At 46.6% G+C, this 18,592-nt stretch overlaps 4 protein-coding genes and 1 non-coding gene across 6 annotated transcripts; 4 read left to right on the plus strand and 1 right to left on the minus strand.

Annotated features, from left to right (window-relative positions):
- Positions 1-110: 110 nt before the first annotated feature.
- Positions 111-794, minus strand: LOC119280315 (Werner syndrome ATP-dependent helicase homolog). The gene has a single exon (XM_037561206.1). It carries the CDS (start codon positions 792-794, stop codon positions 111-113), a length of 684 nt encoding a protein of 227 aa, XP_037417103.1.
- Positions 795-4,926: 4,132 nt separating this feature from the next.
- On the plus strand, positions 4,927-6,880 carry LOC119278931. Its single transcript, XM_037560311.1, has 5 exons — positions 4,927-5,424; positions 5,511-5,684; positions 5,892-6,089; positions 6,339-6,416; positions 6,498-6,880. Exons 1-4 carry the CDS (start codon positions 4,978-4,980, stop codon positions 6,339-6,341), a joined length of 822 nt encoding a protein of 273 aa, XP_037416208.1. The 5' UTR covers positions 4,927-4,977; the 3' UTR covers positions 6,342-6,416; positions 6,498-6,880.
- A 1,556-nt stretch (positions 6,881-8,436) lies between these two features.
- On the plus strand, positions 8,437-9,123 carry LOC119280316 (Werner syndrome ATP-dependent helicase homolog). Its single transcript, XM_037561207.1, has one exon. It carries the CDS (start codon positions 8,437-8,439, stop codon positions 9,121-9,123), a length of 687 nt encoding a protein of 228 aa, XP_037417104.1.
- Positions 9,124-12,153: 3,030 nt separating this feature from the next.
- LOC119278932 (protein FLX-like 3) lies at positions 12,154-14,314 on the plus strand. Of its 2 annotated transcripts, XM_037560313.1 has the most exons (5): positions 12,154-12,362; positions 12,547-12,645; positions 12,996-13,524; positions 13,689-13,828; positions 13,907-14,314. In XM_037560313.1, exons 3-5 carry the CDS (start codon positions 13,004-13,006, stop codon positions 14,047-14,049), a joined length of 804 nt encoding a protein of 267 aa, XP_037416210.1. In that variant the 5' UTR covers positions 12,154-12,362; positions 12,547-12,645; positions 12,996-13,003; the 3' UTR covers positions 14,050-14,314. The 2 variants fall into 2 exon arrangements, with proteins under 2 accessions (XP_037416210.1, XP_037416209.1); XM_037560312.1 differs by lacking the exon at positions 12,547-12,645.
- A 688-nt stretch (positions 14,315-15,002) lies between these two features.
- Positions 15,003-15,073, plus strand: TRNAG-CCC. Its single transcript has one exon. It is a non-coding gene; the product is annotated as a tRNA-Gly (tRNA).
- The last annotated feature ends 3,519 nt before the right edge of the window (positions 15,074-18,592 follow it).

Raw genomic sequence — 18,592 nt, forward strand, 5'->3', positions numbered from 1 at the left:
TAACTGGTAGTAACACCGAATATTAGAAGCATAGGGGAAATAAGACAACATGGGATCATAAACGAAACTCACGTTATATTAGAAAAAAAGGAGCCTGCTACTTCATCTAATCACGCCAAATTTAAGCGGTCGCCGGGGCGATCATAACAGCCAGATCGGAAATGCCTCCTAGCGACCTCGAAGCTCAGCCGAGCGTCAACTGCCGCATACCTGATCCGTTCAAGGGTCAACGGGAACACACCCCATCCGGACCTCCTCAACTTCTCGCACTCCCCGTCCTTGCTGAACTTTGTTCCCAGCAAATAGTTTGCCAAATCAATCAACGACGGCGTAGGCTTGGTGCAGACGTTCTTCGGGATCTCGACGCGCTCCTGCGGGTCGAAGGAAGACGCGATGTTCAGCCCGTAGTAGCCCAGCATCTCCTGGTCCTGCTTGATCCCGGCCCCGCAGAAGACGATGTCCCCGTCGGCGAGAAACCTCCTGAGCATTGCCGGTACGTGACTCGCGTGCACGATGTGGTACACCAGGCACTCGTTGGCGACGCACAGCTGGAGCACCGCGGCGCGTTGCTTCTGCTCCTTGGGCAGGTCCTTCTGCCTCTTCCCGAAGACCGGGTTGGTGAACTCGGTGTCTAGGCCGACGAGCTTCTTCTCGGCGTCACGGAGGTAGCTCGCCCACACACGCGATATCCACGCCTCCACCGTGGATGGTTGGATTGTGACGGTCGCTTTGGTGTCGATGCCTTGAGTGGCGAAGTGGTACGGCCTTTCGTCCTTGGGCGGCTGACGCGCCATTTGGAAGCAGCTAGCAAAGGCTGGATTCCAAGGTAGCGACGACGATGATGATCCCTCTACGGTGGCAGGCTCGAGAAATCAGCGTACGTCGAAATAATGAAAGAAGATGATGGATTCGCCAGGTATATATATATATATATAGAGAGAGAGAGAGAGAGCATATGCATGGTCTCACGTACGCGTAGGTAGGCGTACGAGTCGGATTGGGACTAGTCGCACACGAACGCTTGATTCGGACACGTATACGAGTTGGATTAGGAGTTCCCTCCGGATTCCGTCGTCCTATGCTCTACGTGCTCCCGAAATAAGTAGTTATTGTGTCCTTGATCCATTTCGCTCGCTGCTGGACGACTGGTGCACGCCTTTCATTCCTGCATGCGACGGTGGCGCTCCTCGGGGCCATGCACGGCAACTCACACGCCTTGGTGGGCCCTGACATCCCGGCCTTCGACATCGTGGCCGGCGAACGGTACCGCATGGACTGCCGGCTGCCCCTCCTCGTCTCCTTGGCCGGCTAAGGCAAGCTCTTCCCGTTCAACGATGTCTCCTCCTGGAGGATACTGGCCGCCATTGTACCCGTGGGTCTGGACCACCGTCCGCTGCTCGAGCCGTTCAACGATGTCCTACTGCGGCATCCTCTGCTACGCCCTGCACCCCAACGGCCACACCTTGTTCGTGTCCGCCCAGAGGTTTGCCGGCGGCGAGGACGGCACCTTCTCCTCTTCCTTCGACCAGCTGGAGTGGAGGCGCCACGATGGATGGCCCCTCCTGCTAGTGCTGCGGATGCTGCCGTTCCACGGGAAGCAAACAAGTATAAGGCCATATTTGTTTCGGCGGCCAAAGTGAAAAAACTGCAAAAGAAGAAGCAAAAGCCCAAACAAACATGGCCTAAGTCTCTTTTCAATTTATTTTGCAGCACATGCATGGGATTGTGACAACACCTTTCTAACTAATATGATTGACGCTTTGATGTACCAAGTGGTCAGCTTGGTAGGCCACCAGCAAAATAAAATTGCAATCAATGATGGACGCTTTGATGTCTTTTTCTTAACACAGTACAATACAGACTACAGACACAGACGCTCAATTCATCCATATGAACGCACGCACGAATACCCTACCTCTATATATGGGCACCTCCAACTGAATGAGTCAGCACATTATCTTGAGATTGACGAAGCCGCCACACACACTTTTGTAGTCGACGGGAACGTCTCCTCCCACTGAACATATATCGCCGAAAGGCCTGGAATAAATCCAGGAAATTGCGAGAAGTAGTGTGAAGTTTATGACTTAAATCCTGGCGGACTAGGATACTACTGTCCTTCTAACCAACCACAAATTGGTTCGCAAGTCTACGTTTGGTCAGTTTGGTCTTCATCATAATTGTCAAAATTGCAAAAGTTTGGCCCCTCATGTTAAGCTGAATATGTTGGGACTTCTATCTATTTACACTTAGAAATAATTGGCATTGATACCCGCCTGATCGAGTTCTATCCAATCCTTTTCAACTAGAAGGATTTTTATGTTTGAATCACATTATTTTTTTATAAAAAATGACTCGGATCTATTATATAGGTTCATTAGAATTACAAAGAACCCATAACGTAATAGAAATTACACTGAGGTCTCTAGACGAACAAACAACCATCGCCGCCACCAATATGAATATGAGCCGTTGACACGCCAAAGTCACCGCTCCTATACTGGAGTCGACTGGCAACTGAAAAGTCTTCGTGTATGTATCTTTAAGGACTGGTGCCCAAGGGCCTCAATTGCCACCGTTGAAGGCTTGTCCCTGGACGACATTTTTTACGGAAAGGAAAGAGTCACGTATGTTTTGAATGGTAATGTTTTGAATCGGTAGAGGACCAACAGTCATCCACCTATTAAGATTGTGCAGGCGTGCAACAGAGATGAACGGACGATCAATTGACACCAAGGTAAAAACAAGCACAACAAAACAATCCGCCGCCCAGAAGGCCTAGCGCGCGCATGGTGCTCCCAAAGGCCGGGTAGCACAACCATGTTTATAAGTAGAATGATAGTTGTTGATGTGTATCTGAACTGTATCTTGGCTTAAAACTTGAGGCTGGTAAGTGCACGATTGAGTTTCTTTGTTGTTTGGCATCCAATACGGACTCGTACGACTTCCACTGCTACGCCTTCCCTCATCAGATAATTTCTCTGCATGTGTCGTTTAGTCCTCGCGCAGCCACTGCCACCACATGTGGCTTGCTGCTGCCAATGTTGGACGCCCGCCAACCGGCGCTCACGTTCTGAGTCAGCGAGCGTTAGATCACCACACCTATAGGAAGAGAAGGCGACGGCACCCATGTCCAATTGATAAAATTGATGGGAGAGTTAGGCTGGTCATAATGGGGAGTAACTTAGAATAATAACATGCATACGTTACTATTCTATGTTACTACCCTTATAGTGTGAAGTGTCATATGTGTAATAACATATACATGCTCATTTATTGTCTGGTAGGCTCATTTTGCATTGGAAAGCGCTATGTGATGGTAACATATTAGGTTACTCTATTTGTCTCTCTCCTTATTAACTACTTGCCACATCAAATTTTTTACTTATATGGCATCTATGTTACTACCTCCGTCCGGGATTAGAAGTCCGGTCAGGCATCTTGCCCCGTCCGCATTTGCTAGGCCCGTGCCTTAAAGCTGCTGTGTTTTTCTCTTAATATGTGACATCTCTGGCGAGTTGATTGGGCATGCATATGCATGCATGCAAGGGAGAGAAACAGGTTGGTGCATGCACGATATTCATTGGCTGCATGCGGGTAAGGTAGAGAAAGCCTGCACGCTTTGGGGGGAGAAAAAGAGGACGCCTTGGTCCTAGAGAATCGGTCGGCCGGTCTTAAAAACCCGGACGGAGGTATTATCTATGTTACTCTCATTATGACCAACCTTACAAATGAGCTGGGTCGTAGCCTTGTACTCTCTCAATTAATATTCCTTAATATAAGACCTTTAGCTATTTGAAAATATTGACAACGTACATAATAAAGTAAGTGAACATACATACTAAAATTTGTCTAGATACATATGAATAAAAGAAAAAGCTAAATGGTCTTATATTAGGGAACAGAGGGAGTAAGTAGTACATCCATAAGTTTGGACATGATTTTATCACCTAATAATTATAATAAAAATTCTACAGCAAAAAAAAACATGGATGGTGTAGAACAAATATTGAACATCAGTTGGCTTTTGGCGATGTTGGACATCATGTTGGTTCGGTCTACCTCTCTGGTTCGGGCTTTGGTAGGTTTAGCCGTGTTGTAATCTCTGTTTGGCCTGAGCATTCCTTGTTTCCATTGCTCCAAGCATCCCTTATTCGTTTTGACATTAAGAAAATTTAGTGTAGATTGTTGAAACTAGCCAGCAGCTCTAGCTGGCACCAAGGTGTCTGTGTCCGACGAGAAGGTGTCTTCCAAGACTACGTCATTGTGACAATATAGATGAGTTATATATTTTTATGTCAAAATGAACATATGTGGACATCTACTTATTGAAGATGTTACACTATATTACGACAATAAGGGATATTTTGGGAATGACATTGGAAGGCCGGCACCCGCCCGATTGTTGATGAGCACACACCCATCCATTTGTTTATTTTTTTGAACATTAGTACAGACACAAGCGCTCATATACACGTGCATACACTCATCCCTATGAACGCACATACGCACACCCTATCCCTATGAGCACCTCCGAAAGACTGAGCCAACATATCATCTTGAAATTTACGAAGTCACCGTAGGCACCTCACACGCATCCATTTGTTTTTTGCGGTTGAAGATGCCTTTCCTGTAGAAAGAAGATCAGTTTGGTTAGTTGGCTTAACTCTAAAACTGGCCCAAATGTATAGAAAGAAAACACTTTCACATAAAAGGGAATTTCGACTAATTCGATAGAGCTGCCATTCGGCATGAATGATGAGCTAGATATCAAAATGGAACTAAGAAAAAGACAAGGAACCAAACCAAACATTTGCTCGGCAAAAGAAGAATAAGAAAAGCAATCTCAACATTCATATGCGTCCACGTGTCACGGTCTCTACCAAAAATAATGACACGATGTGTGTGCCCGTAGCAAAAGGCCACTAGGCGGGCAGGCAGCCGGTGGAGGAGTCAAAGGCCGAAGCTTTGGCAGCCATGGCCATGCCGTCCACCGCGTCTTGCTGCTTCGCCTCCTCCTCCTCCTCCCCCCATGGCCGCCCCATCCGCCTCCGCCTCCTCCTAGCCCACACCACCACCAACTGGACCCCCGCGCGCATCCGCCTCGTCTCCCGCCCCGCCCCTTCCCGGAACCCCCTCAGGCGCTCCTCCGAGCCGGCGCCCGGTGTCGCCGGCGACGAGGGAGAACATGTGGACAGGGAGGTGGAGGAGGACCGAGACGAGCGGTACGGGTTCGAGATGGAGGTGCGGAAGCTGCCGGGGAAGAAGAACCGGCGGCTGGTGCGCGCGCGGGTGCGGGTGGGCGCGCCGCTCCAGGCCGTCTGGGCCACGCTCACCGACTACGAGGGCCTCGCCGGATTCATCCCCGGCCTCTCCGAGTGCCGCCTCCTCCACCAGGACAAGGCCTTCGCCCGCCTCTACCAGGTTTCTCCTCTCCTCTCGCCCAAGCAATTCGTCGAGCAGGTCGTGTGCGATGGTCTGATGCATGATGTGGTTTGGTTCCTGTGCAGGTCGGGGAGCAGGATCTGGCGCTGGGGTTCAAGTTCAACGCCAAGGGCACCATAGACTGCTACGAGGGCGAGATGGAGCTGCTGCCGGAGTCCCGGGCGCGCCGCCGGGAGATCGACTTCAACATGGTCGACGGCGATTTCAAAGTCTTCCAGGGCAAATGGTCTGTCCACGAGGTAACATGATCATACTCTGTTGTTCTTGCTCAGAATTCAGATTATCAAATCAGTGGTTAGCGAGTCGAATTTGTGTACTGCTATGATGCCATCCTGAATTCATCAAGCTAGTGTATCTTTATTGATTTATTGTCCCAAGCAGCCTAGGATTGCATTAATCCAAAAAAGGCAGCTAAGTAATCTTGTTCGCAATTCGATACCATGTAGGTTGATGGTGCCACTGATGAAGGTGCAGAAGTTTCATCGGGGCAGGAATTTCAGACCACGCTTTCGTATGTGGTGGAGCTGGAGCCTAAGCTCTGGGTTCCGGTCCGGCTGCTGGAAGGGAGGATCTGCAAGGAGATCAAAACCAACCTTATTTGTATCCGAGAAGAAGCAGAGAGGATCCAAAGGTTACTGGACGAGGTAGTAATTGTGACAATCGCAGCTGCTCAATTTTTTGTCTTGCATGTGCAAGGCATTTCATTACGTCAAATGTCATTCAATATATCATCTAGTACAATACTAGAAAGAATCTTAATAACCGATGCAAACATTTTGGATTGAGATGTGTACTTTCCTACTCCACTTGTATTTTTCCTTCTTGGAACCACATCCATTTTTTTCATACACTGTTGCCACATCGTTTTTAATTTCAGTGTCATGTATTTTCAGTGATAACTAGGATGAACCCTGAAGGCTTTCTTACAATGCCGTTATTGATTATAGTTCTGTGTATGCTCCTTAACAGAGGTATGTTCAGCCCGACTTCAGTTATGTTGTTCGATCCTTGTGATTGAAGTGCCATGAGTCTGATGGATGTCAGTCTCACAGGGAATCAGGTAAACAAAAATCAGCATGCTTCTTGCATCGAGGTGATGTGGAAGGGCCCCCAGTTGTGCTGACATGGCTGGATAACGAATGGAGGGACCTCACCTGAACCGAGTCTTGCAGTTTAGGATTTGTTTTTGCTACTTAATTGAAGAGTGGGCCACTCAGCCTAAATAATTTTGTTAGAAGATGTTGGCAGGATAGTTGACTGTAATGTCATCTCTGATATGATTCTACGTGTATGAAAATTCATTCTGTAATATAATACAGCGGATACATTATCTGTTCGTTTGATACAGTCCAACAATAAAGCAGTTCAGAACCAGTTACCAATCCGACCATGGGATAACTTGTTGTCCCCAAAACATATGCTAGATTGCGCTTTTTCTTTCTCTATTTTCTTTTCATTTTCTCATGCAATTTAGTACCTAAATTTATATACGTATTTCACTATTTTGCTCGGTCTAACTTTTGTTGTTCCATGTGGCTTTTTCTTCGGTCTGGCCATAATGCCTCTCCTCAGATCAAGAAAAGAAAAGTAACTAATCAGACTTCAGTGAGATCCCACGACGAGGTGACGAGGACGAGTCCTGTGCAGGTCAGGGAGCAGGATGTGACGCTGGGGCTCAAGTTCAACGCCAAGGGCACCATAGAGTGCCACAAGGGGGAGCTTGAGGTGCTCCTGGAGTCCCGGGAGCGCCGCCGGGAGATCGCCTTCAACATTGTCGACGGCGATTTCAAGGTACTCGAGGGCAAATGGTGTGTCCAGGAGGTAACATGATCATACCCTCTCCCTGCTGGTCTTGCTCATAATTCAGATTCCCAAATCGGTGTTGCTGAGTTGAATTATACTGCTATGATGCCAGGCACGGAGACGAGCCTAGTTGATAGCCTAGCAGAAGCCTAGGTTCATTGTTATTCTGGAATAAGCAATTTGACTTCAAAGCAGGATCACCTGATTTCATAGAGCAGCCCAGGGTGTATTTGTGGCAATGAACCATGTCAAGCAGCCCAGGGTGTTAAACAGGATTCTAGATGCACTATTCTTTGGTCGACTGATGTTTCTGTAATTTCCTGGATCATGGTATAATTTATGGTCCCTCATGACTCTGAAACTCATCTAAGTAATCTGGTTCGCACTTTGATCCCGTGTAGGTCGATGCTACTACTGACGAAGGCGGGGAAGTTCTGATTGGCCAGGAATTTCAGACTAGGCTTTCTTATGTGGTGGAGCTGGAGCCTAAGCTCTGGGTTCCAGTCCGGCTACTGGAAGGAAGGATTTGCGAAGAGATCAAAACCAACCTTGTTTGTATCAGAGAAGAAGCAGAGAGGGTCCAAAGATTACTGAAGCAAACTGAGCTGTCGGTTTTCTTGTTCCAACAGTGACGGATTGTCATATACTATAATAGTAGAAACTTCAAAACTGACACGAACATTGAGAATTTCTATTCTAATTCTGTTTTTCTTTCTTGGAACAACTCCAACTGTTTTCTCTTTCCCTGTCATCGTTCTGTTCATTTCAGTGTCATGCATTTTCAGTGGTAACATGAGATGGATACCGAGAGCTTTGTTACAACTTGAGTTCTTGATTATTGTTGAGTTCTTGATTATTGTTGAGAGCTCATTTCAGTGTCATGCATTTTCTGCGTGAATAACTACTTTCTGCGTGAGCACGTAGTGCATACATGATGATGGAATCCGGAGGGAGCTCACAACCACGCCTTCTTCGTGTCCGATTCAGGATTGGACTGGAGAGCAACTCCCAATCCGGCTCGTATACGGTATACCTAGGCGTACCTGACAACATGATTGGATTGGACGGCCGCACTATATATGTATACCTGGCTGGCGAATCCATCAGGACGCATACAACCATCTTCTTTCGACGTACAGGGATCCTGCCGCCGCGCCGCACAGGGATCCAGCCTTTGCAGCTTCCAAAATGGCGCGCCAGCAGCCGGACAATGACGAAAGGCCGTACCACTTCGACGCTCAAGGCATCGACACCAAAGCCACCGTCACAATCCAACCATCCACCGTAGAGGCGTGGATATCGCGCGTGTGGGCCAACTTCCTCCGGGACGCCCACAAAAAGCTCGTCGGCCTAGACACCGAGTTCACCAACCCCGTCTTCGGCAAGAGGCAGAAGGACCTGCCCAAGGAGCAGAAGCAGCGCGCCGCCGTGCTCCAGCTCTGCGTCGCCGACGAGTGCCTGGTGTACCACATCGTGCACGCGAGGCACGTGCCGGCAATGCTCAGGAGGTTTCTCGCCGATGAGGACATCGTCTTCTGCGGAGCGGGGATCAGCCAGGACCAGGAGATGCTGGGCTACTACGGGCTGAAGATCGCGTCTTCCTACGACCTGCAGGAGCGCGTCGAGATCCCAAAGAGCGTCTGCAGCAAGCCTACGCCGTCGTTGATTGATCTATCGAATTACTTGCTGGGAACGAAGCTCAGCAAGGACGGGGAGTGCGAGAAGTTGAGGAGGTCTGGATGGGGTGTGTTCCCGTTGACCCTTGAGCGGATCAGATATGCGGCGGTTGACGCTCGGCTGAGCTTCGAGGTCGCTAGGAGGCATTTCCGATATGCTTGCTATGATCGCCCCGGCGACCGCTTCAATTTGGCGTGATTAGATGAAGTAGCATATGCTCCGTTTCTTTAGAATACTGTTTTTGTTGCGTGGACAACATTGTGGTTTTCTACTCTCTTGTGACAAAAGCTAGTGTGTTTCACTCACTTCGTACCACTCCAACAGCCTTTGCACATAATTTCAATCTTGTTTATCACCACTACACGCCTCTCCTTGACTCTTGATTTGGCTTTGTCACCCTATTCCACTCCGTATTACTCTGTTGTCACATAGCCGCCTTGTATATAGAACCACAGTGAATATTAGATGTGGCTTCATTGTAATCTGTGATTGATGGTGGTGCTTTTGTTGAGCGATTGTGCTTTTGGATGCAAATAGCAGAAAAGCACAATAATTAATGAGCTATTTAACCAAAGAACAGGTGCATGACATCGGATAGGTTGGCACAAAGAGGGCTGCTGCACCAGGATAGGTGCTCCCTGTGTGATCAACAAGACGAGTCGATCGACCGCTTCAATTTGTCGTGATTAGATGATGCAGGCTTTGATTTCTTTTAGTATAATGTGAATTTCGTTTATAATCACCCGTGGGTGTTTTATTTCCCCTATGGTTCTAATATTAAGTGTTAGTATGTGTTTTTGCTTGGCTAATTGTTTTTTTGAAAAAGGATATTTTATTGATTCGGAACGAAACATCAAGCCCGACCACTGTATAGATAGGATGCACACAGTCAACGTCAACACACACATACCTTAAACATACCGAAAAAGAGCAAAGTCATATACGACCAAAGCTACGCCTAAGCGAGAAAAAAAATCTGGCAAACTACAACAATGACCATATCGGCACCAACCATCTTTTGACACCGCAAGGACGACGATGTTCTTTAACAATAACGCCTTTAAGAAGGAAATGATGCTCAAGCACAACCGACACCGGATCCAACTACGAAAGGGGAGATTCTAGGTTTCCACCTTGAAGAACAAGTCCGAGAAGATCGGAGTAATGCCTTCAACAAGGTGATGACACAAAAACATCGACATTGCCACGTACAACCAAATAGGGTCACCTAAGTTTTTCACCCTGAAACTTAAGATACGGTACTTGAGAAGCACCACCAAATCAAAGTCAATCATGTGTTATCGCCGCTACTTTCTCACAATCCGAGCAGCTACATGCGGTGGGCTAGAAATCCAATCCCAGCTCCTTCACAACCATACTTTCTGCATGAAGTCATCGTCCATAGATTCTACGAGCATAGGTAGGTAGGGCATTGAATAGAGCATGTGCGAGCACCAGATATTCTAGTATACTGGAGATGGTTGTACACGAGAGCGTCTTTGGACCATGGTAGGTCGTATGTACCGGAGGTCCGAAGGGGCGGGATGGTGTAGTTTGACGGATGGACCGCTGATACAGGACCTACATCAGGCATGTACCGTAGGTGGACCAATGTCTCACATAATGCTACCATATGGTAGTACGACCCACACTGGATTTTTGCTATTCACCCGTGTTCACATTCTATTCGTTCCTATGACAGAGAGAGAAGTTCTTATGACCTTTGCTCTTAGTACCATGACCTCGAAACAAGTTTGTAGCCGGATCTTGAGCATCTACAACCGTACCGAGCAAATCTGTGGAGGTACCATATGCAAGCATCCTCATAGTAGTCATGCATTTCTGCAGAGGAGAGAATGCAGGTGTCCACAGTAATCCTTCCTCAACTTGAAATAAGGATCATTTGCCTCCACAACATTCACTATGTGCAAGAACAAATGTTTGCTTATCCGGAACTCATCATGGTATGCAAGTGCATCCTCAATCTTATCCCGGGGAATAACTCCCCTGCCCTTTTTTTTTTATCGAATCCTCTAAGCTCAAAACATATGGTTCACTTGCCTCTCCATTTCTTCTTGGATGCTCATCATCAACATCATTTCAGCATCTCTGTCATCTGAATCCGATGAATTGACGAACTCTTTGTATATGAATTAATGAAGCTCCTTGTTCTCATATTCAACATTCGACGAATCCATTGTTTTCCTACGGAAGAAAATAATAGTCTCAGGCATTTCGTCGAACACATAGATGGTGAGGTGTACGTCCAGATGAGTAGGACATCCCACGATGGCGTCTGGGGCAGCGACCATGTCGGGGGCGACAAGGATGGTCGGGTGGGTGGGGCCGATGGTAACATGCGCTATGGGTTTGGGACAGTGGCGGAGATAGGGAAGGGGCGGCACAGAGGAGGCAAAAGAAAGGAGAGGAAAAGAGCAGGCCGGGCTACGGCTGGGGACGATTTGGAGATTTGAGATGTGTCTGGACTGTTGGATCTAACATGGAAGACACGTCTGTGTGTCCCCTTATACGCCGTAGATATAAGTTAGGTGTGAATGGTGCCGGACAGTCAGGACGTTTGGATTGTCTTTGGAGGATCCAGTTGGGTGTCTATTTTGCGACCGGGCGATGGCCGGGCTGTCCACCCAGATGTTTATAGAGGGGTTGAGGTGTTCGATTGTAGATGCTCTTACGACTATATCGTTGCTTCAAACTCATATTGTTCGCGAATTAAAGTCGTCTTTCTCTTTTTTTGTATCTTCCACTCGTTCAACAAATTGTTGAAACCAGGAAGCTGCTCATACTGATGACCTGTTCGATTGCTCCTTAGCCCTGAGATCCGTCAAATTTGCGGTTGGGCTATCCACCCAGATATTTATAGAGGGTTTGAGGGGTCTAGTTATAGATAACCTTACGACTATGTAATTGCTTCAAACTCATATTGCTCGTGAATTAAAGTCGTCCTTCTTGTTTTTTATCTCTCAATCGTCCAACAAATTGTTAAAACCAGGAAGCAGCTCATAGCGATGATCTGTTCGTTGCTTCTTAGCTCCGAGAACCGTCGAATCTGGTTCCCAAATAAGCGGAGGCGGATCGCAATGAGGAAATAAAATGGAAACCTGGTGTTTTGGGGATCCCAGGAATTGCAAAAGTTTGTGTTCTAGAAAAAAAATTGGAATAGCAAAACGTGGAGTTCGCAATATTATCTTTTGTTGAGGGGGAAAGAGAAAAAAAACGAGGGGAGCAGCCGGCCATTCCCCACCACCGAGCTCATCGCGTCCCCGCCGCGGCCGCACACCCTAACCCTAGCGCCGCCCCGCCGTCGCCGTCCCCCTGACCGCCGCCTCCATCACACCCTCGCCCTCGCTCCTCCGCCACTCCCACGAGACCAGCGCTGTCCCGAGTCGGTGCTCGCCGTCGCCCGCCCTTGTCTCGAGGTGAGCTCAGCCAGATCCCCTCCCCCCTCTCTCCAAATCTGTCGACGCCGAGTTGTTCTGCTGCATCTGATTTTGATATGATTTTGATGTCGATCTAACGATGCTCTCTGCTATGCTGTGATCACCGAGCTGTGATGTGATGTGTAAATTTATCCACTGTTCTGTCTCTCACCGATCTGTGCAGAATTTGCTGTGTCCCTCTCGAGTTGGCTATTGTGCTATGCCGAGCTGATTGCTTACTCCAAAACTGCAAACAAGTGGAGCTCTGTTATGCTCAAAAGAAGTAATCATTTATGTCTTCCTAAGTTATTTTGCAGTGGAGGTTATGTTTCCTTAAATTCTTGCGCAGAAATGTTAAAATAGTATGAATTAAGTTAATGACAATCTTACTGCCAAATTGTCACCATTCACAATTAGAAATTGGGACAGGCGCTGACTGTGTGTGTCACTTGTTTCATTTATGGCAATGCACTTGTGTGTCGGATGTTATTTTTTGAAAAATTATAACATCAGAAAACCAAATAATTAAGGACAAATACGAAGTGGAATGCGTCATGTTTCACCAAACAAACCAATCAGAAAACGTGCTTGAGCTCTTATTCTCTTGTCTAACACTCTGGTTATTCTTTACAGGGCTATAAATGGCAGGGAGACAGCGCATAGGTCGCCAGTACTATGAGGAACCACGAGGATTTCGTGATGGCCCTCCTCCTCGTCTTGCACGAGAAAGGTCCATCTCTCCACGACGCATCGAGGGAGAGCTGTCTAGCCGCCGTGGTGAGATACGCAGAATCCATGATGACAACCAACATCTGGCGGATGAAATTGTTGGACTCCGGCAAGCAATGTCTCGTTTGAAAGAAGATCTCCATTCCTCAAGTCAGGTTATACCTAAGCTACGTGCAGAGAAAGAAATTGAATCGAGGGAGCTGACTCAGAGGAACCTGAAGCTGGAAGCTGAGCTACGCTCCTTAGAACCCCTTAGGCAAGATGCCTTGCATCTACGATCTGAAGTAGGTACGCTAGAGTCTTTGAGGCAAGAGCTGAACGCAAAGGTGCAGGGTCTGACAAAGGAGCTTGAGCAACAGAGCTCTGAAAACCAGCGCATACCTGCCATGATTGCTGAACGTGATGATCTGCGGCAGGAACTAATTCGTGCTAGGTACCAAACCATCCTGGATTGTGTTCCTGCTACAGTAGGCACATCATGCTGAGTCTACGTTGGTGGCCCACATGAGGAAATTATTTTAGTGTTTCGATGCATTCCCCCCTTTTTATTTTATTTTATTTTAGTGGAGGAGTAGCTAACTATTAAGATCACTGCAGGGCGGCTCTTGATTACGAGAAGAATGCAAAGCCAGAGCTGATGGCACAGGTGCAGGCAGTGGAGAAGGATCTTGTGACTATGGCTCAGGAGTCTGAGAAGCTTAGGGCTGAAATTGAGAAGAGAAGGGCACCACCACCTAGTAGGTTTCATTCCCTCACTTGCATCCAAGTCACTGAAAATCAGTTGTGGCTAACCTGTATGTTTAATGCACTTTTAGGGGTCAGCGGCTATGGAGCTTACGGACCGCCTCCTGGGATGGGCGTGCAAGGCATGTACGACGGCGGCTACAATACCTACACAGACAGGCGCTACGGTACGGGTGCTGGACCATGGGAACCCCCTAGCTACCCGCGCCCTTGATTTACAAAGTTTCTGATATCTCTCGTACTGAAGCTTGTGGTGCTGGTGCCTTGTTCAGAAGATTGTAACCATGGATGCCCGTGGGCCATTTAGGGAATTGTACTTAACAGGCTGTGGACCCTTTTGATTCTGTTGCTAATCTTTTTGATTGGCGAACATTATTGCCTGCGAAAAGTGAGGGCTGCTGCAAGCCTGCATTGCTGCTTTGTTCATGCTGAAGGTAGTGAATAAGGATAACAGCAACCTAATGTTTCGCATTCGCCAAGCTCGCCTTGTTTTTGTTTTCTTAGTACAAATTCGAATGGAGAAATTTTGTGGTACACAGCACAAGTTTTCTCGGTGGAGGGGTGGTCCGTAAACAAGTGTGGAGAGGAGATGAAGCACAAGATGCTCTGGGTGCCTCAGAATTGCGTGCAATATGGAGTAGTTAGGTTTGTTACTCTCAATGCAATCCGATAGCGCAAGTTTCGCATGTATGCATCTATAGGGATAAGCCCCGTGGAGCTATCAACTAAAGCCCCACGCGCCCCAAGTGAAACTTTGATTTTCTTGATGTCAAAATCTGAATCTATGTATCCCTCCGTCCGAAAATACTTGTAGGAGGAATGGATGTATCTATACGTAATTTAGTTTTAGATACATCCGTTTTATGCATTTCTCCGACAAGTATTTTCGGACGGAGGAAGTACATGTATCATATATGGTTTTCATGAAGAAAAGGCAAGGTTAAGTTATGTAGTTTCTTAAGAGAAATGATACTTAAAACAGTTACCCTTTTCTATAACACTGGGATTTTTTATTTCCAGAGTATACCTTTTCATTAAAATTTACAGACGGGTATAAACAAAGCTGAGTCAAAACGCTGGCCCGTGCGTACCTTTCTGTATGTTTCATATTGTATTGCTCACTCCACACAGTATAAGAGAGTTACTTTGTCCACACCAAACAAAGCAGCGCATCTGGTGTAGTGGTATCATAGTACCCTCCCACGGTACTGACCAGGGTTCGATTCCCTGGATGCGCATTTATTTATTTTTCCTTTTTTTCTTACTTACGAAAGTTTTAATTGCCTATGATTTTAATGAATGAATGATGGAGCAGAACACATAATAGTTTGTCGTGGAGGCTGTAGAAGGCGACAGTTTTAGTTACCTATGATTTTAATGAATGATGGAGCAGAACACATTGCATTTTTGTTAAGTTCTATTCCACTTCAGGCTCAGTCACGACACAAAGATAGTTTCTCATGCACCTTTGTCGCAGAAGTCGAGAAAGAGCGAGGAGACTGTTGGATATATTATCAATTTTTTATAAATTTAATTCAGATGAAAAACACGACGAAAATACTCGCAAGATTAATGACATATTCTAATCTAATATATACATACCAATGCGTACTAGACACGGAGCGTGTGAAACTAGGATATACTCCTTCCGTTTCATAATGTAAAACGTTTTTTGACACTACACTAGTGTCAAAAAACGTCCTACATTACGGGACGGAGGGAGTACTTATAAGTATTGCACATACATAAAACAGTAAAAAGATGAACATATCATACCTTCCAATCAGGAAGGTCAGGTATGTGGCGGTTGCAACAGCCTTCTTCGCGGCACCACTATTGTTACCCACGACGTAGTCGGGGAAGTAGTCAAAGTCGTGGAAGAGGTCGCAGTCATGGAAACTTGTGGACGGAAGTGAACAGTTGTGAAGACGCTCCCAAAAGGCTTATCACTCTTCTTCCGGTGCAGGGTCTCAGAGGGCGTGGCTATGAGGCCCGCTCTCCCGCAAAATCATGCACGCGGCTGTCGGGATGGAGCCACCAAAAGCAGCAACAGCGAGAAGAAAGACAATGGTGTGCGTTGTGATTGATGTGTGTGCATAGAAGAAGTCTTGGGATTGATACCGTAAGTTTGTCTCTTAGTTTTTTTTTCTCTTAGACACTAAACTGTTTAATGTAGGTTTTAAACAACTGCATCTTACAAGTTAGAATGTGCGAAACTGATTGTTTTCCTTGCTGGTTAGGGTTCTCATTACTAATCTGCATTTCTTAATTTAGTTGTAATTTTATCAATAACTCATTGTTCTTATTCTGTGATTTGAAGTGTAACATTGCCTTTTTACTTCTAATTTCTTGCTGACATTGGAGTCTGGGGTTGTACTGTCTGTTTGGTTCATAAGAATTTAATATTGAAAGGTGGTTCATGGTTATATGTAGCTACCTAGCATACCATGATGTCATGATCCTGCTGTAAACTTAGACCTGGCTATATTTATTTATTTTTCTACCAAATGATAGAAGCTTTCAAGGAATTTTGAAGGGAAGTTGATGTTAATCATCATAAGGAAACTGTTATCTTAGTTTTGCTATTTGAAATGTGAATCGGTTCTTTGAACGTATGTTGCGTCTGGAGGCAAGGATTCAAACGAAGGAGGGGGAGCAGCCGCGCCCGGAGGAGGTCGTCCCCGGTGCCTGCATCCTCCTCGAAGAGGCCGTCCCCGACGTGTGGACATCAACCTTAGAAGTCACGCTGGGAGACAGGAGGATAGGCAAGTTCGTCATTGCTGAAGGAGCACCGGTACCAAGTCTTTAACAAAAAAATGTAATAATGAAAAACAGTATGAGGTCTTATGATTTTACTCACACTACAATACTAGAACACCACTTCCAGTCTCTTGTTCTTCCTGCGGATATTACTATATCTGTATGGAAAAAATTATATTTCGAAAAAGTGTATACATGTAAGACAATAAGTTTTGGGAACCAGCACAACCCTCTAGGGGTGGCTTATCTCATTATATATAATGGTTGTGTTACAATACGTACATAGGTACAGAAGTTATACATAGTCTAACACCCTCCCTCAATCTTAGCCACTTTCTAAAGAACTGAGAAGGGTAAGATTGCGCCTACAAGCCTCAAACTGTGACAGTGGTAAAGGCTTAGTGAAGATGTCTGCAAGTTGATCCTTAGACGAGATAAACTTGATCTGGAGTTGCTTCTGTGATACACGTTCCCGTACAAAGTGATAGTCAACTTCAATGTGTTTCGTTCGGGCATGAAATACTGGATTTGCAGAAAGGTATGTAGCAGCGATGTTATCACACCAAAGAATAGGAGGTTGTGGTTGAGACAAACCCAACTCCTGAAGCAAAGACTGCACCCAAATAATCTCTGCAGTAGCACTGGCCACAGCCTTGTACTCAGCTTTAGTACTGCTACGTGACACAGTAGCCTGTTTCCGAGCACTCCAGGCGATCAAATTAGAGCCAAAGAATACTGCATAACCCCCCGTGGATCGCCTGTCATCTGGGCTACCAGCCCAATCTGCATCAGAGAAGGCCGAAAGGACCCGAGAGGAAGTCGGCCGAATATGCATACCAAAAGTCAGAGTGAACTGAACATAACGAAGAATGCGTTTAACAGCAGCCCAATGAGTATCTCTGGGAGCCTGAAGATACTGACAAACCCTGTTAACAGCATAAGAGATATCTGGTCGCGTGATCGTCAAGTACTGAAGTCCACCAACAATGCTTCTGTACTCTGTGGCATCCGCAGGAGACAAAAGCTCACCATCAACAGCTGTTATCTTGTCGGTAGACGACATGGGTGTGGTGGTCGGTTTGCACTTCAGCATGCCGGCTTTTTGTAACAACTCCAAGGAGTACTTCTTCTGCGTAAGGACAAGACCAGTAGCACGAGAAGTGACCTCAACTCCAAGAAAGTAGTGAAGCTTCCCAAGATCTTTGACCGCAAAATCAGCACCAAGAGAGCAGACAAGATCATCAGCAGCATACTGAGAAGAGCTGACAAGGATAATATCATCGACATATACCAAAAGATACATAGTGACTTCTGGCTTCTGTAGAAGAAATAATGAAGTGTCAGCAGTGGACGGCACAAACCCATGAGCACGAAGGGCAGAGGCAAGGCGGGCATGCCAGGCACGAGGAGCTTGCTTCAAACCATATAGTGCTTTGGAAAGACGACAGATATAGTCAGGACGATCAGGATCAGAGAAACCAGGCGGCTGTTTCATATAAACCTCTTCCTCCAAAAATCCATGTAGAAAGGCATTCTGCACATCAAGTTGACGAAGTGACCAACCACGAGAAACAACAATGGAGAGAAGAAGCCGAATAGTGGTAGGCTTGACGACAGGACTGAAGGTGTCCTCATAGTCAAGACCATGACGCTGCCGAAAACCGCGAGCAACAAGTCGCGCTTTGTAACGCTCAATAGATCCATCCGAATGCTTCTTCACTTTGAATACCCATTTTGAGTCAATAACATTTACCCGTGGTGGTGGAGGAACGAGAGTCCATGTCTTGTTACGAAGAAGAGCATGAAACTCCTGCTCCATAGCCTCTCGCCAATGTGGAATGCGTAGGGCAGCCTGATATGAGCGAGGCTCAGAAGATGGATCCGCAACAGCAGCAGCCAAACAAGCAGCCAACCAAGCAACCGTACCATCCGTACGTTCCTTAGGTTTGAAAATGCCACTGCGACTGCGTGTATGTGGTCGAGACACAGGAACCACC

This window comes from Triticum dicoccoides, chromosome 3B (genome assembly GCF_002162155.2).
Source record: "Triticum dicoccoides isolate Atlit2015 ecotype Zavitan chromosome 3B, WEW_v2.0, whole genome shotgun sequence".
Lineage (NCBI taxonomy): Eukaryota > Viridiplantae > Streptophyta > Magnoliopsida > Poales > Poaceae > Triticum > Triticum dicoccoides.